The sequence below is a fragment of the Schistocerca gregaria genome, chromosome 3, assembly GCF_023897955.1.
Source record: "Schistocerca gregaria isolate iqSchGreg1 chromosome 3, iqSchGreg1.2, whole genome shotgun sequence".
NCBI classification, from domain to species: domain Eukaryota; kingdom Metazoa; phylum Arthropoda; class Insecta; order Orthoptera; family Acrididae; genus Schistocerca; species Schistocerca gregaria.
This window is the reverse complement of record NC_064922.1, coordinates 860,410,077-860,425,362: the sequence shown is the minus strand read 5'-3', so window position 1 is coordinate 860,425,362 and position 15,286 is coordinate 860,410,077. Positions and strand designations below refer to the sequence as shown.

General features: G+C 43.6%; 1 protein-coding gene across 2 annotated transcripts in view; it reads left to right on the top strand.

Annotated features, from left to right (window-relative positions):
• The window catches only part of LOC126354865 (late secretory pathway protein AVL9 homolog), a 97,179-nt gene that overhangs the window by 38,830 nt on the left and 43,063 nt on the right, over positions 1 to 15,286 (top strand). For both annotated transcript variants that reach the window (XM_050004853.1, XM_050004854.1), the window contains exons 5-6: positions 2,968 to 3,382; positions 14,713 to 14,847. In XM_050004853.1, the coding sequence (XP_049860810.1) occupies positions 2,968 to 3,382; positions 14,713 to 14,847 (550 nt within the window). The remainder of the gene's footprint in view (positions 1 to 2,967; positions 3,383 to 14,712; positions 14,848 to 15,286) is intronic.

The window sequence follows — 15,286 nt, the reverse complement described above, 5'->3', positions numbered from 1 at the left end:
AGCTCTGGGCTATTAAGCCTCTTGAGGCAGGGTGGACGACCTCCTCTCGGCCCTCTTGCCATGAGGAGATCATTTTAGCTAGATTGCGTGTCGGCCTCTGTCTTCTTAGCCTTCGCCATTTACTACATGGTGCTCGCCCACCACTTTGTACTCGTTTTGCACAACATTTGATGGTCTGACATTTCCTGACAGAATGCCCTTTTTTTAACCACCATCATTCTTGTTTGTGATTGCCACCGGAGTTATTAGCCATTTTAGCAAATGACTCGCAGGCTATCGACCGAGTTTACTTTTTATCTGTCATAGCAATGTGGTGAAGGCCATCTAATTTTTTTTAGTTCAGGATCTCCGTTTCTCTATAGCATGTTTTTAGCTGTCATCTCTTCTGTCAATTGGGATTAATGTATAGTCATTTTTCACTCCTCTCTTTGTTTTTGTGTTCTATAGTTCTGACTCCTCTGCGCACATAAGTATTTGGATGAGCTGTGAGAATGCAAATCTTACAAACTACGAGGTGTGTTTTTTTAAATAATTACCGTTTCGAAATTAAAACAAGACATGCTAAAATATCCCAATAATTTTATTTTTATGTGGAAGCCTGTACCTTAATCTACGCACTGACCCCATCACAGTTTGATTCTTCCTTGTTTACGTTGTGTACTGAGTGTTTAAGATGCCTGCGATAATCATGAGTCCCGCCGACTGTGAAGTACGGGTTGTTACAAGATTTCTTAATGCTAAAGGCCTAAAAGCGACAGATATTCATCGTGAGATCTGTGCAGTTTGCGGAGAAAACATTGAGTGAAGGAATGGTAAAAAAGTGGGTGAGAGCATTTAAAGATCGTTGCACAAATTTGCATGATGAACAACGGAGTTGGTGTCCTTCCGTCATTAATAAAAGTTTGGTGCCGCAAGTGGACAATAAGGCGAGAGAAAACAAACGCTTTACGATTTCCTCCTTGCTGGATGACTTTCCTAATGTTTCTTGTTGTGTTTTGTATGGCATTGTTACCGAGCACTTGAATTACCGAAAATTGAGCACACATTGGGTACTGAAAATGGTGACGGATGTGCACAAAACCAAACATTTAGACAGTGCATTGACTTTCCTTGAGAGGTACCGCAATGACGGTGGTGATTTCTTAAGCCAAATTGTTATGGGCCATGAAACATGTGTGCCCTGCGTCACACCAGACTCAAAGCAACAATCCATGGAAGTTGAGCAAGGGCATCGTTTTGCTGCAAGACACTGCCTGTCCACATGTGGCAAATCAGACCAAAGATCCCATCACATGTTTTCGATGGGAAACTCTAGATCATCCATTGTACAGCCCCGATCTTGCGTCCAGTGACTACTATCTGTTTCTGCACTTGAAGAAACACCTGGGTGGTTAGCGTCTTCAAGATGATGGCGAAGTCAAAACAGTGGTGATGCAGTGGTTATCAAGTCAGGCGGCAGACTTCTATGAGGAGGGTATTCAAAAACTGGTACAACATTATGACAAGAGCCTCGATATTGATGGAAATTATGTAGAAAAGTAGATTAAGGTACAGGCTTTCATGTAAAAATAAAATTATTGAGATATCTTAGCATGTCTTTTTTCTAAATTTCAAAATGGTACTTAATTAAAAAAACACGTCTCATATAACACTGTTAAACACTAAAAAATGTGATGGAAGTGAAATGAGTTAACCTTTGTTAATAGGGTGTCACTGAGTTTAAAACTGACATTAGAACTGCCATATCAGCTCTATTACTTTCCAGATTGTAGTCATTACAGTTTTTTCAGTAAATATTGGGCCCTATACAATAGCTGTCAGCAATGACTAAACAACTCCTAAATCTCAGGTACATGCTCTGTTAATGATCACAAGATAAGTAGTGTCAGTCTTCAGTGCTTGATAATTGTTGAAATAAACTGTTTGTATTTTGGAGCTTCTCAAAGAGCTTTAATGAGAACTGGATTTTAATATACTTCTAGCTGGCAATCTATAACTAGGCGCATACAATATCTTGTAAATTTATATTTAATGCAAATACCTTGTACAATATTTGCAGGAAAGAGAAATATGCTTCTCAAGGAAGTGTTCAATTACATTTTCTATGGACATGCCGAATTATGAAAAATATGCTGATAGGGTATAGTGGGGATTTTAAAGTTACTTGCCATATTAATGTGACTAGTCTGTTAGCACCAAGCACTGTTGTTTCCTCTGTGAGTTGTGCTAGAGACAAAAACTGTTGCCAAAAGTGGTGTCTGAAGAGAGAGCCATTAATTCCTGAAATGACAAACATTCTGCATAAACCATTGGTAAAGGTGAGTAAAGTTTTCCTTTCAGCACTGCATGTAGAATGGAAGGGGGAGGGGGGTACTAAAAATTGTTTATGAAAGCTTTAAATGTGTGTAGTTTTGCTTTCACGTACTTAATTTGTAAGATCTCAAGGCAGCGTTTCAAAGAATTGAAAATGATTTTTGTACTGGTCCACAAATTGGAGCACTTGGTAAAGCCCCTCAGTCTGATTATTGTGAAAAGACAAGGAGAAAACGGCCTGGCAATCCATTAAGTATATTTTGAATGAGAATGAAATTCAGAACATAGTTGTTATGAACAAGTAATTAATATTGGTGGAAATAGTGTTTAAAAGTAGCTTTAAGGTGTAGTCGTTAATGTTATAATAAAATTGTGAAAGAAAGTAAACTTATGTTTGTGTAGTATAAAAACAGTACTGATTTTAATGGATAAAAACTGATATTTTGTCATTGACACTTTATGAATAACCTATGTAAGGATATTGCTTCCATGATACAATCCTTTCATCTGTGTTTTTGTGTCATTCATTGTTTTTGCATCAGTGAATAAAAAACTCATTTTTATCCTTTTTTGATTTTTCATTCTAGAGCATGTCTGAAAAGTCAAGTTTTGAAGCAGTTATAAATAAATGTTCAAATTTCATATTTTGTGCAGGCCATCGAGACCGATGTCTCCGATTCCAGATTTCTGTGAAGATGGTGACAGTGTAGAAGAATCGTTAGCACAAAACGGAGCTCACTTACAGACTCCAGGTGAAGAAGTCAGTTCAGGTTCCTCAACAGTAGCTGGCACTCCCAAGGAGGAGTGCGACAGAGTGTCTCCATGCATGGAGGAGACCCCTGCAGAGGTGGATGAGAACGAGAACAGCCAAAACAGCACGTGGTATGACAGGGAGGGTGATGCAAAGCTGCCAGTGTCGGACAGTCTGAGCAGCTTGCTGCTGCAGAGGGACCAGGCAGGCGTCCAAGGCAACACGGCGCACATCGACCAGACGGGTGCTGGCAATGTCGCCGCTGCAGCACACGTCGACTACCGGCTCTGCGGTGCACCCCTGCCCGTGTTTACACAGGTACAGAATTTGCATGTTGTTTGCTTGCTGTTACGTATTTACTCAATTTTTTCCCGTTTCATTGAATACGAAGTGCAGGGTCCACAACTGTAAAATCTGGAAATATTTTACATGCTTGTATTACCCATCTTCTTTGACCCATGATGTCATAGTAATGGATATAAACCACTCAGAGAAATTAGGTATGTATAAATACATGCCATAACTCATTTGTTAGCTTCACCAACTCTCAAAAAGTCACATTCAAACTTTGGGCTATGTTATAAATCAGTCTGTCGCCATTCCAATAGGTAATGTAAAAACAAAATAAATATTGTCAGTGCTATTTCCTATCTCTGTTGTATGTATTTTCACATGCCAGAAGTTTCATCATGGGTCAGAATTCTTTTTTTATTTGACAACTGGTTTGGAAATATTTTCAAGTGCACCTGAGCAACAAGGTTTGGAATTTAAGTCTGCAGAAAGAAAAACGTTAAAAAATACCTGTAACATACATTGCCGAGTCAAAACAGTATGACTACATGCTTAATAGTGCATTGGACCACCTTTGGAGCGCAATATGGCAGCTGTTATGCGTGGCATGGATTCAACAAGTCCTCAGTAGGTTTCCGGAAGTGTGTGTTACCAGATGTCTACACACCGGTCAAGCCATTCACACAAATTACACCCTCCAGGGGACTCGCCACTCTTTGGCGGGTTCGTGCTTGGCTACCACGGGCCCACAGCCTATGCAGAATTTTTTTCCTTCTGTGCTGCACATCTATTCTCTTGCTATTCTCTTTCCCCTCTCTTGGTCTGTGGTGTTACTGGGAATGTTCTGCATTCTGTCGGTGACATAAGAACAGTCTCACCTTTGTTTTTCGCTCCATTTTCCTTTCTTTGTTTCCCTTTTCCTCTTGTTCCTCACCTTCGATGTTTGAGGTCCCCTTTTTTTTTCTTCTTCCTCTCTGTGCGCTCCTGAAGGCTGGTCAGTGTGTTTGACGCATAACAGGTGACTAGGTAATGCGTAATTCCCAGCCCCAGGTCAACAGGAAGGCTTCGCATATACCCCATGGTACAGGCCAGGCTCAGGGAGGGGTGACTGACTGAGCTGTAACCTTCTCAAATTGCTGATTGGTCCCTCTGTCGGGTGTTAGGGAGGTGTGACCTGAGGTGTGAACAGTCACCTAAGGCAGGAGCGCTCCCTTGTGGAGGGGGCCCCAAGTTGGAAGGAGTGTGCCATTGGAGACTCTGGCAATCATGGTGGATTTCCTCATGATGAGTTAATCACCTTTCCACTCAATGTGTACAAAAAGTAATGAGGCTAATTATTCAAAGACCCTACCCACTGCACCCTGGTACCTCGTGGTCTGATGTACTGAAAACGGTCAGTCCTTTGCTACAGGAAATCTGTTTATTATTCAGAAAGGCATTGATGCAATTGTCGGCCCTGTGAAATCCTGTTCTCATTTAAGGAATGGCACTTCACTTTTGGAGGCCACTTCAGATTCTCAAGCACGACTACTTGCTGCCTCACCTCTCCCTGGCCTATAGAACTTCGAATTCTTCCTGTGGTGTAAGTCACACTAGGGTGCTCTATGGTCTGGCCGAGGCTGAAATCCAATCTTACCACTCTGATCAGGGTGTTATTGCTTCCATCGTGTAATGAAAAAGTGGATTCCTCCTTAGTGATCACCCACACTCTCTTTCTTACCTTTGTTATAGTGGTGCTTCCATCCAAGATCAAAGCAGGCCATGCAATTATCACAATCTGGCCATAAATTCCGAACCTGATGTGCTGCTACTAGTGTCATCATTTTAACCACTCTAGAACGTCTTGTTGTGACACCCAGCCAAATGTGACTCCGGTGTTAGGGATGTGCACAAAGGCGATTGTGCACCTCCCTCTCCCCGGTGCAATGGCAGCCCTGCCACCTCCTCTTGGGATTGTCCCGTGTATCTTGATGAGCAGGCTGTTCAAGAGATCCAGGTAAAGGAAAAAGTGCCTCACCCAGTCGCTCGCAAGTTACTGGCTAGTTGCAAACCCTGCGTTCTCCTGTCTGGTACCTATAGTTCTGTTCTTGTTACCCCTTGCTCCATGAAGGACATGGCCACACAGACATGTGACCTCCAATCCAGATCTGAGGTTGTGAAATCTCGCAATGCCGAGGTAGCATCGTCCAGCTGTGCAACAAGCCATCAAACTGTAACCTCAAGGGACGAAGCCACCAGCTATGCAACCAGTAGGCCGGAAAGGACAGGAGGAGTACTCCTATGAAGACTTCCTCCGTCCTTCCAGTTAAACAACACCCGAGTCTTCCTCTAACCGGAAAGGCTCAAAGAAGTCCACCAAAGGCAAATGGTCTTCTCCTTCGACAAATCGATCTTCTTCAATGATGTCGCCATGTGATACCTTAGCATGGCTGGCCTCCATGTCGCTGGTGTGCACCAAAAACTGTTTTTCAGTGTTTTACTCTACAGACTGACTGCACAAGCAAGCTGATGCTTCTGCAGATCCCATGGGGCAGGACCTTCATTCTTCTGTGCCCTGTAGTAGTGACTCTTCCTTGGCTGTCACTCAGCAGCTGCCGAGGTGACACCCCTGCATCTCTTATTCATCATGACTCTCCTCCAATGGAACATTCACAGCCTTCTGTCCCACAAAGAGAGTTTACAGCTGCTTTTAGCATCGCAGCGCCCCCTTGTACTCTGCCTTCAGAAAACAAAATTGTGCCCGCACGACCACTTTAACTTTTCACATTTCTTACTGGTTCGTTTTGACTTTCCCTCTAAGGTTGGCATTGCATCTCATTGGGCATCATGCTGCTCATATGACATGACATTCATAGCCAACCCATCTCCCTGACTGCCAATCTTCAAGCTGTTGCAGTTCGCCTTTTGCTTCCCCAACTGACTTTTTCCCTCTGTAACATAGAGGTCCCTTCTTCATTTTCTGTCACCAGGGCAGACTTATTGGGCAGCTACCTCCCCCATTTTTGCTACTGGATGCCTTTAATGTGCATCATCCCCTTAGGGTTCTCCCAGGACCTGTTGGGGAGGTGTCCTGTTGACTGATCTTGTTAACCACTTAACCTCTTCTGTCATAACCAGAGCACCCACTTTCCTTTCTGACTCCTCGCACACCTATTCCCATTTGGACCTCTCCTTGTGCACTGCCCAGCTTGCCCCTCGTCTTGAGAAGTGCGTTCTTTCTGATACATACTCAAGCGATCATTTCCCGTGTGCTATCCATTTGCTGACTCCTACCCCATCTGCGTGCTTGCCTAAATGGCAGCTTCCTAAGGCTGACTGGCAGCTTTACTCCTCGCTGGTGACCTTCAAAGAACGGGATTTCCCCAGTTGAGATGACCTGGTCGAATATCTCACAAACAGTTATCCTTACTGCTGCAGAAGGTTTCATTCCTTGCATTTCCTCTTAACCACGCCGTGTCCCACTCCCTTGGTGGACTGGGGCATACCACGATCAATTTGTGCACGGAAACTTGCTTTCTGCGTTTTTAACTACCCTCCTACGGTGGCAAACGGCATTCATTATAAACAGATGCATGCAATGTGTCGCCGCGTTCTTCAAGATAGCAAAAGAGCTAGCTGGATTCATTCACTAATTCTTTTAACAATTCCACCCCCTCCTCTGTCGTGGGGGCCAACATGCGACTGCTCTCTGGGACCAAGATCCATTCCCCAATTTCTGACCTGACAGTAGCTGATAATGTAATCGTGGACCCTATTGCTATCGCCAACACCCTGGGCCACCATTTTGCGGAAGTGTTGAGCTCTTCTCACTATCACACTGCTTTTCTCCGTGGGAAATGAGTGGAGGAGGCTCAGGCGATACCCTTCTCTTCTCCGAATCTTTACAATGCCTCCTTTACTATGAGGGAGCCTAGATCATGCTCTCAGTTCATCCCTATCCTCTGCTGCAGGGCCAGATGCTGTCTACATTCAGATGTTGCAGCACCTTTGTCTTGTGGGCAAGCACTTTCTGCTTAACACATACAACTGCGTCTGGGCAGAGGGCACATTTCCCGGACACTGGCATGAAGCCACTGTCATACCCATACCTAAGCCCAGTAAGGACAAAAACCTTCCTTCTAGCTACCATCCCATCTCTCTTACCAGCTACATTTGCTAGGTGATGGAACTTATGATTCATGCCTGGCTGGTATGGTGGCTCTAGTCGTGCAATTTACTGACAAATGAACAATATGGATTTCGAGCGTGGCATTCTGAAGTTGACCATCTTGTTACTTTGTCCACCCATGTCATAAATGGTTTTCTGTGGAAATCTCAGACTGTGGCTGTGGTTTTTCTATTTGGAGAAGGCCTACGACACCTGCTGGAGAACTAGTATCCTCCATACTCTTTACACGTGGGGCCCCCTTGGACACCTGTCCCATTTCCTTCAGGCATTTTTAAAAGACTGTTTTCAAGGTCCTACCTTATCAGACACCTTTAGCCAGGAAAACAGTGTGCCTCAGAGTTCCTTCCTGAGTGTCATCCTCTTTGCTATCACTATTAACCCTATAATAGCCTGTCTCGCACTGGGCATCTCCGGCTCCTATTTTGGTGACAATTTTACAATCTATTGCAGTTCTCCGTGGACCTGTCTCACTGAGCAGCGTCTTCAGCAATGTCTTGATCATCTTTACTCCTGCAGCATCGACAATGGCTTTCTCTTTTCCACTGACAAAACTGTGTGCGTGAATTTCCGGTGGTGCAAATGGTTTCTCCCACCATCTTTGCATCTTGGGCCTGTTGCACTTCAGTTTGTTGTAACTATGAAATTTCTGGGGCTCATGCTCGATAGGAAACTCTTGCTCCTCCCATATGTCTTACCTGGCAGCCCACTGTGCTCGGCTCCTCAGTGTCCTACGTGTCCTCAATGGTACTTCCTGGGGTGCTGATCAAACCACTCTACTCCATTTGCACTGGTCCCTTGTTTGAAACTAGACTATGGGTGTTATGTTTATGCAACTGCACATCAATCCATCTTATATTATTTCAACACTGTCCACCATCGAGGCATCCGTTTGGCCACAGGCGCCTTTTACATTAGCCCAGTTGAGAGTCTGTATGTTGAAGCTGCTGAACTACCACTGTCCTACTGCCGTGACTTTCTCCTCAGCAGGTATGCATGCCGTTTGTCACCATGAATGGCCACCCATCCTATGCCTCCTCCTTCGATGATTCCTTTGATCGCAGGTATGGGTCCGCGTCCCTCTTCTGTTATCTCCTGGAGTTCGCTTCGGCACTTATTATGGCGGCTTAACTACACACTACCTACAACTTCACCAGTGGGTGTGAACCCTTCACTACCTTGGCTTCGTGAAGCGGCCGTTGTTAAATTTGGCCTTCATTTGCTTCCAAAGGACACCACTCCAGCCTCGGTCTATTGTCTTCAGTTTCATGACCTTCGCTTGGAATTTCATGATAGTACCTTTGTATACACTGATGGCTCCCAGACTGATGTGGTTTCGGATGTGCCTTCGCCATTGGCACCCGTGTCTTTTGATATCGGCTTCCAGCAAACTGCTCAGTATTTACATCCGAGCTCTTCGCCCTGTATCAGGCCACGGAGTACATCCAACGACACCACCTTTTCAATTGTGCCCTCTGCTCAGACTCACTCAGTTCCCTTCAAAGTCTATGTGCTCTGTACACCACTCATCCTTTAGTGCAGTGGGTCCAGGAAAACTGTCACTTGCTCACTCTTGGTGGAGCCAGTGCGATGCTTCTGTGGGTGTGAGATGATCCACTCATGTGAGATGATCCACATGAGTTCCAAAAGAAATCCGTTGGAATTCGATTACTCGATAAATAGTAAAATTCTCAAGGCTGTCAATTCAACTAAGTACCTGGGTGTTAAAATTACGAACAACTTCTGTTGGAAGGACCACATAGATAATACTGTCGGGAAGGCGAGCCAAAGGTTGCGTTTCATTGGCAGGACACTTAGAAGATGCAACAAGTCCACTAAAAAGACAGCTTACACTACACTCGTTCGTCCTCTGTTAGAATATTGCTGCGCGGTGTGGGATCCTTACCAGGTGGGATTGACGGAGGACATCGAAAGGGTGCAAAAAAGGGCAGCTCGTTTTGTATTATCACGTTATAGGGGAGAGAGTGTGGCAGATATGATACGCAAGTTGGGATGGAAGTCATTACAGCATAGACGTTTTTCGTCGCGGCGAGACCTTTTTACGAAATTTCAGTCACCAACTTTCTCTTCCGAATGCGAAAATATTTTGTTGAGCCCAACCTACATAGGTAGGAATGATCATCAAAATAAAATGAGAAATCAGAGCTCGAACAGAAAGGTTTAGGTGTTCGTTTTTCCCGCTCGCTGTTCGGGAGTGGAATAGTAGAGAGATAGTATGATTGTGGTTCGATGAACCCTCTGCCAAGCACTTAAATGTGAATTGCAGAGTAGTCATGTAGATGTAGGTCTGCTAGGAAACGAGGCTGCTGACGCTGCTGCCAAGGCTGCAGTCCTTGTACTGAAGCCCACGAGTTCCTATGTTCCCTCCGATGACCTCTGTGTTGCTGTCTGCCAGGAGGTGGTGTCCCTTTGGCATCGTCAATGGTCCTCCCTTCACGGGAGTAAACTCAGGATTATTAAGCCTCTCTCAGCAGCTTGGACGACTACCTCTCGGACCTCCTGTTGGGAGGAGGTCATTTTAACTAGGCTGTGTATTGGGCACTGCCCTTTTAGCTGTCATTTGATAAGTGGCGCTAGCCCACCACTTTGTACACATTGCGCTCAAGTTTTAACTGTCCGCCAGTTCTTGATGGAATGCCCATTTTTTAACCGTTTACATTCCCGCTTGGGTTTGCCATCTGAATTATTGGCCCTTTTAGTAAATGACGTGTGTGCTGTTGACCACATTTTACTTTTTATCCGTTAAAGCAATATGTCGAAGGCCATTCTGTTTTTAGTTTTGGACCTCTGTTTCAGTATGGTAGCCATTTTTCCAGGTGCCTGTTTTTAGCTGTCTTCTATTATGTCAGTAGGGACTAACAAACATAGTCATTTTTTAACTCCTTTCTGTCTTCGTGTTCTATAGTTTTGACTTGGGCGCATATGACCCCAGTTGTTTTTTGTGCCCTAAAGCAAAACAAAAATAAACAAATTACAGCCTGGTACTTTATTGGTGCAGAGTTGGTGCCTGATAGTGACCCAGGCATGTTCAGTCAGTGCCACATGAGGCAAATTTGGTGGCCAAGACATCAACCAGAAGACTGCAGCAAAATGCAGGAAGAACTGCAGAGGATCAATAATTGGTATGGTAGCTGGCAGATGTCAGTCTCTCAAAAACAAATGGCCACTTTCTTATGCCACTTTCTTATGCTACTTTCAAATGGGGAATCATTTGCTTCTTGATACAAAAATCTTCTTGAAACACTTTCCATTTCTATCGGCTGAAGCCTTGACTCAGAAACTGCTTTCCAACATGGGGAGACTCCAAACCAGCAATAACAATGTGCTGTATCTGTGCATACTTACACTTTTATATGACAAATAGATAGTTACATTGTATTGGACCTTGGCTTTCTTTCAGTGTGGTGATGTGGTGTGCACCCATTCCATCCTGTTCTCTTCATTTTAGGGGTGAAATGGTGGACCCATGTTTCATCCCCTGTGATGACTCGCCACAGAAACCTATTGCCCTCCACAGAATACTGTTCCAAAAATGCTAGTGAAGATTGGAAACATTGTCCTGTGTGCACATCAGTGAGCAGCTGTGGGACCCATCTGGCACACAGTTTACGATATCTGATATGCTGTTGAACAACCCAGAACACACTGCCATACAAAATGTTCAGTATGCTATTTCCTGCAGCGTTATGCACTGATCCTCTCTAATGAACCCATCCACATGCTCAACATTCACCATGGTACTGGATGTTGCAGGGCTGACTTTGCGATATTCATCCTTGAGATCTGTGCATCTGGCATTAAAGTGCTTACACCACTTTACAATACCTGGGTGAGAGATTGCACGCTCATCATATACAGCAGTGATTTTATGATGAATGTCCATGTAATTGAGCCGTTTAGCACATGGATAGCTGATCACTGCATGCACCTCCAATTTGGAGCAAACATCCAGTTCCTTCCCTGCTCTGCACACAACGTGACGGGATATGTTAAACAGCTGTTGTTTGTTGTTGCATTATGTCTGTCCATCTGCTGAAAATTTTAGAGTGATTGCAGTATCGTACTACTGAAGCATGAAAAAACACTAATAACTTCAAGATCTAAACACACACATTTTGTAATTAAAAAGAAGGGTTTGGAAATATCCATTGAGATAAAGAGTATGATGTCTTGGTATTTTAATACATACTTTAAAGCATAGATGTATTCCTTACTTGCATTTTAGGGAAGACTGTGGAGTCTATCTTCAAAGAGTGTGTCTTCACTATTCACACCACCTGTGTCAGTGTCACTATCTTAAAAACAGTAATGATATGTAGATAGCATAACACTCTATGGCCATTTTCTTCTTCAACTTAGTCAATATTGTAAATGATATTAAGTGATTTGTCCTCTTTCCTGATTTGCAGCAATTCTTTTTTCATTTCCCTGTCAAATGAACCTATATCGTTCTTCTTTGGCTTGTCTTCCTGCTGCTGTATGTACGGGCTTTGTTTTCCCAAATGGAATGATATGGTGCCATATCCAGTGTTATAGTGTTCTTCTTTTCTATGTGTGGAAGCAATGAGTGTATGAACCACTCTTTATTAAATTGCATTGCTGTCATTTCTTTGTGGTAGTCCCCAGATTTACTTGATGTAAATAGCAACAAAGCAGTTGGTACAGCCCCATTGATTGTCCCAGCACGTAAAAGAGAGCCGATTGCCTTTCCCAACTGGAGCTTTCATTGTTCCTACTGCTATGTTGTCAGTCCATGCAGTCAATCTGGAATGACTAGCATTTATCTACATTTCATACAACCAAATGATTTCAAGAAGTTTACACTTGGATAAGTCCCTCAAATGATAGCGTCTCCAGATGACGATATTTTCTCGTTCAAGCAGAACTCTTTGTTGGAACCCTATCTTCTTCAATACAGCTGGGAGGGTGGTTTCTTCTGTGAAAATTAACTTACTATCTAGTAGTGAGGGGAGCAGCTTCTTCGACGTGGGATAGTCTTTCCGCACATAAGTCATGTATATATGTTGTCGAATTGCGAGCTCATGAAAATTATCTGTTTCTGTCATGTTAGCAGCATGCACTCTGGTTTTTCCCTGTAGTAGAAAGAGCAGCGGTTGGCTCCTTTAGGTCTCCAGCATGCTTCTCCACCATAACTTTCTTCACAGAAGTCTCTCCAGTTTTCAGAGCAGCATCTACTCCATCAGTGAGTTCCCACAACGATAAGTGTGTCCCACTGTTATCCCCATCTTCCTCGAAACAGCTTTATACATTATCTTCAAGCTCGTGATTGGCTATTTAAGGTAGTGATCAAGCCTATGCTTGGAGAAAGATGACATATCACTTATGTGTAATATTAATGATGCTCTTTACCGTACCATTAAAACAAACCGAATCGGTAACTCATCGTGTGCTACAAATGATGAAAACTTGACAGGTGCTTTGTAGCCACTAAGAAATCATGGCATCACATGTAACCTTGAGTGCTGGGGTTGGCAGCCCGGCACCATTACCATGGCAGAGTTGACGAATTCCAGTGCTTGGGTTGGCGCTTGTGTCCCCTCCACACAATGCACAATGCAGTCCATGTGTGTGAAGTGTCAGGGACGTTCTTTTGGCGGCCTGACTATAGTGAGGAAAATACTTGCAGAACTACAAGTAGATATATCATTAGGCTGATGACTTCCTTGCAATTAGAATTCAGTATGTTGTTCTAATATGGAGAGGCATCATCAGAAGAGTAGTGCGATAGGGCCACTGCTGTTCATGATAAACGTGACTGGTGTGAGGGGGGAATGTTTTTGGCTATGTGATGTTATTTACAGTTCGTGCATTTATATACCAGCAGATTACATTGTCAGGAACCTGTTTTGAAACGCAGATACGTACAGTAGGGCAGCGTGTGGCACAGAGATTAGCAGCTGGCCTTAAAAGCAAATAGATGTAATTTAACAACAGAAACAATCAATTTGCAGAACACACACGTGAAAGGAGGTTATAATTGAGCAAGCTTTGAGCCAGTGGCTCTTCCTTCAGGTATAAGGGTTGAAGGGGAAGGAAGAGGGGTGAAGGGAAAGGACTGGAGAGGTCTAGGAAAAGAGGTAGATTTTGGAAAAGTCACCCAACACTGTGGGACTCATCAGGTGCAGTCTCCAACAATAGGTCTTCTCAACCCGCCTCGTAAGTGTTCCCTGACCTACAGTTCTAGGTGACTTTTCCAAGATCTACCTCTTTTCCTGGACCTATCCAGTCCTTTTCCTTCACACCTCTTCCTCCCCCTTCAACCCTTCTGGCTGAAGAAAGAACCACTGGTTCCAAAAGCATGCTTAATTATAACCTTCTTTCATGTGTGTGTTCTTCTGCCACCTAGTGATTAGATTTTTTTATCTATCCAATTACAGTAGTTGTAATTTAATGCATGTAAGTAGTCAAAAGGTTGCAATACCAAGGAGTTTCTGTCCACTGATTTTCAAGGGAGTGTGACAACATAGATGTAACCATGGGGAACACATATGCTGCACTCAAGTTTATTGGAAATCTGTCATTTGGGCAGTTTCACGAGTATTGCCCATCAGTGTGGGATCCTTACTGATGGCAGGAAAGCGCTCGAGGGTAATTCAGTGTTGGTAATGGATTCTGCTTATCAAAAAGCCAATCCACAGCATCTGTGTGTGGTATTTTGTCATTGCATGTGTTGGACTCGGAGAGCTTTCTGCAGGCTTGATGGCGGCTCCTTGGAGGCTGCGTGGAAACTTGGCATTTTTCCAGGAAGTTCATGTGTTGGTGGCGGTAACAAGTCAATGACCTTATCCATTAGAAAGCTGACTACTAAAAGTGCACACTACAATCTGAATATGGAAGAAATAGTTAGAAAGGCGTGTGAAGTGTATGAAAATAAAATATCATGTGGCTTTCTGTGTGTATTTAAGTAGTTTCTTAAGTAACACTGTGTTCTCAATGTACATGTTAAATGTTGTGTTTCTGATCAACTTACAAACATTAACATGCTGCATGTTTCTGTTATAGCATCATCTGATGGAACAATTTTCTACCTCTGTTTGTTGCTTTATTCTGAGATACACTAACTGAACTGCACACTTTCATATCTATGTCAACTTTGCATAGGGAGTGCATGGTTTTGTTTCCAGATCTTGGAGATTCCTCCATGTTGCAGGGTTACTTGTGCCACCCTTACTTGTCTTTGCCGTATCTGGACCTTCTGAGTGACGTAAATGTACGGGGATATGTGGTGGGTGCCACCAATGTTCTTTTCAAGCAGAAGAAGCAGCTTGCCGACGTTCTCGTGGAGGTAAGCAACTTGATATAGTGCGAGTGTTTGCACCAGAGTGTATGAAATGTGACAAGGTGATGGGGGGGGGGGGGGGGGGGGAAGCTTGTTGGATTGTAAAGAAAGGTATTTTAAGCTGTTAGAGGTGGAAATGTATGCCTTGTATATTAAATCCAAAATAAATAAACAAGCTTCATACCAATGAAAAGAGGAAGTTTCAAACTTTTTGGTGGGCAGCGGCGTATAGGCTGTGATGGTTTCAGAAGCGGCTGGTAGAGTTCGTGCGACAATAGGGCCGTCATTCCGTTACACTGGCAGTAGTGAGTGAGATGGCTACTGTGGAGCACAAGGTTTTCTGTGTTCTCGAGTTCATGAAAAGTGAGTCGCAAGTTACAGTGCAACTGGCATTTTGCACAAAATTTGATATTCAACCACCAACTCACAAAAGCATTAGCTGTTG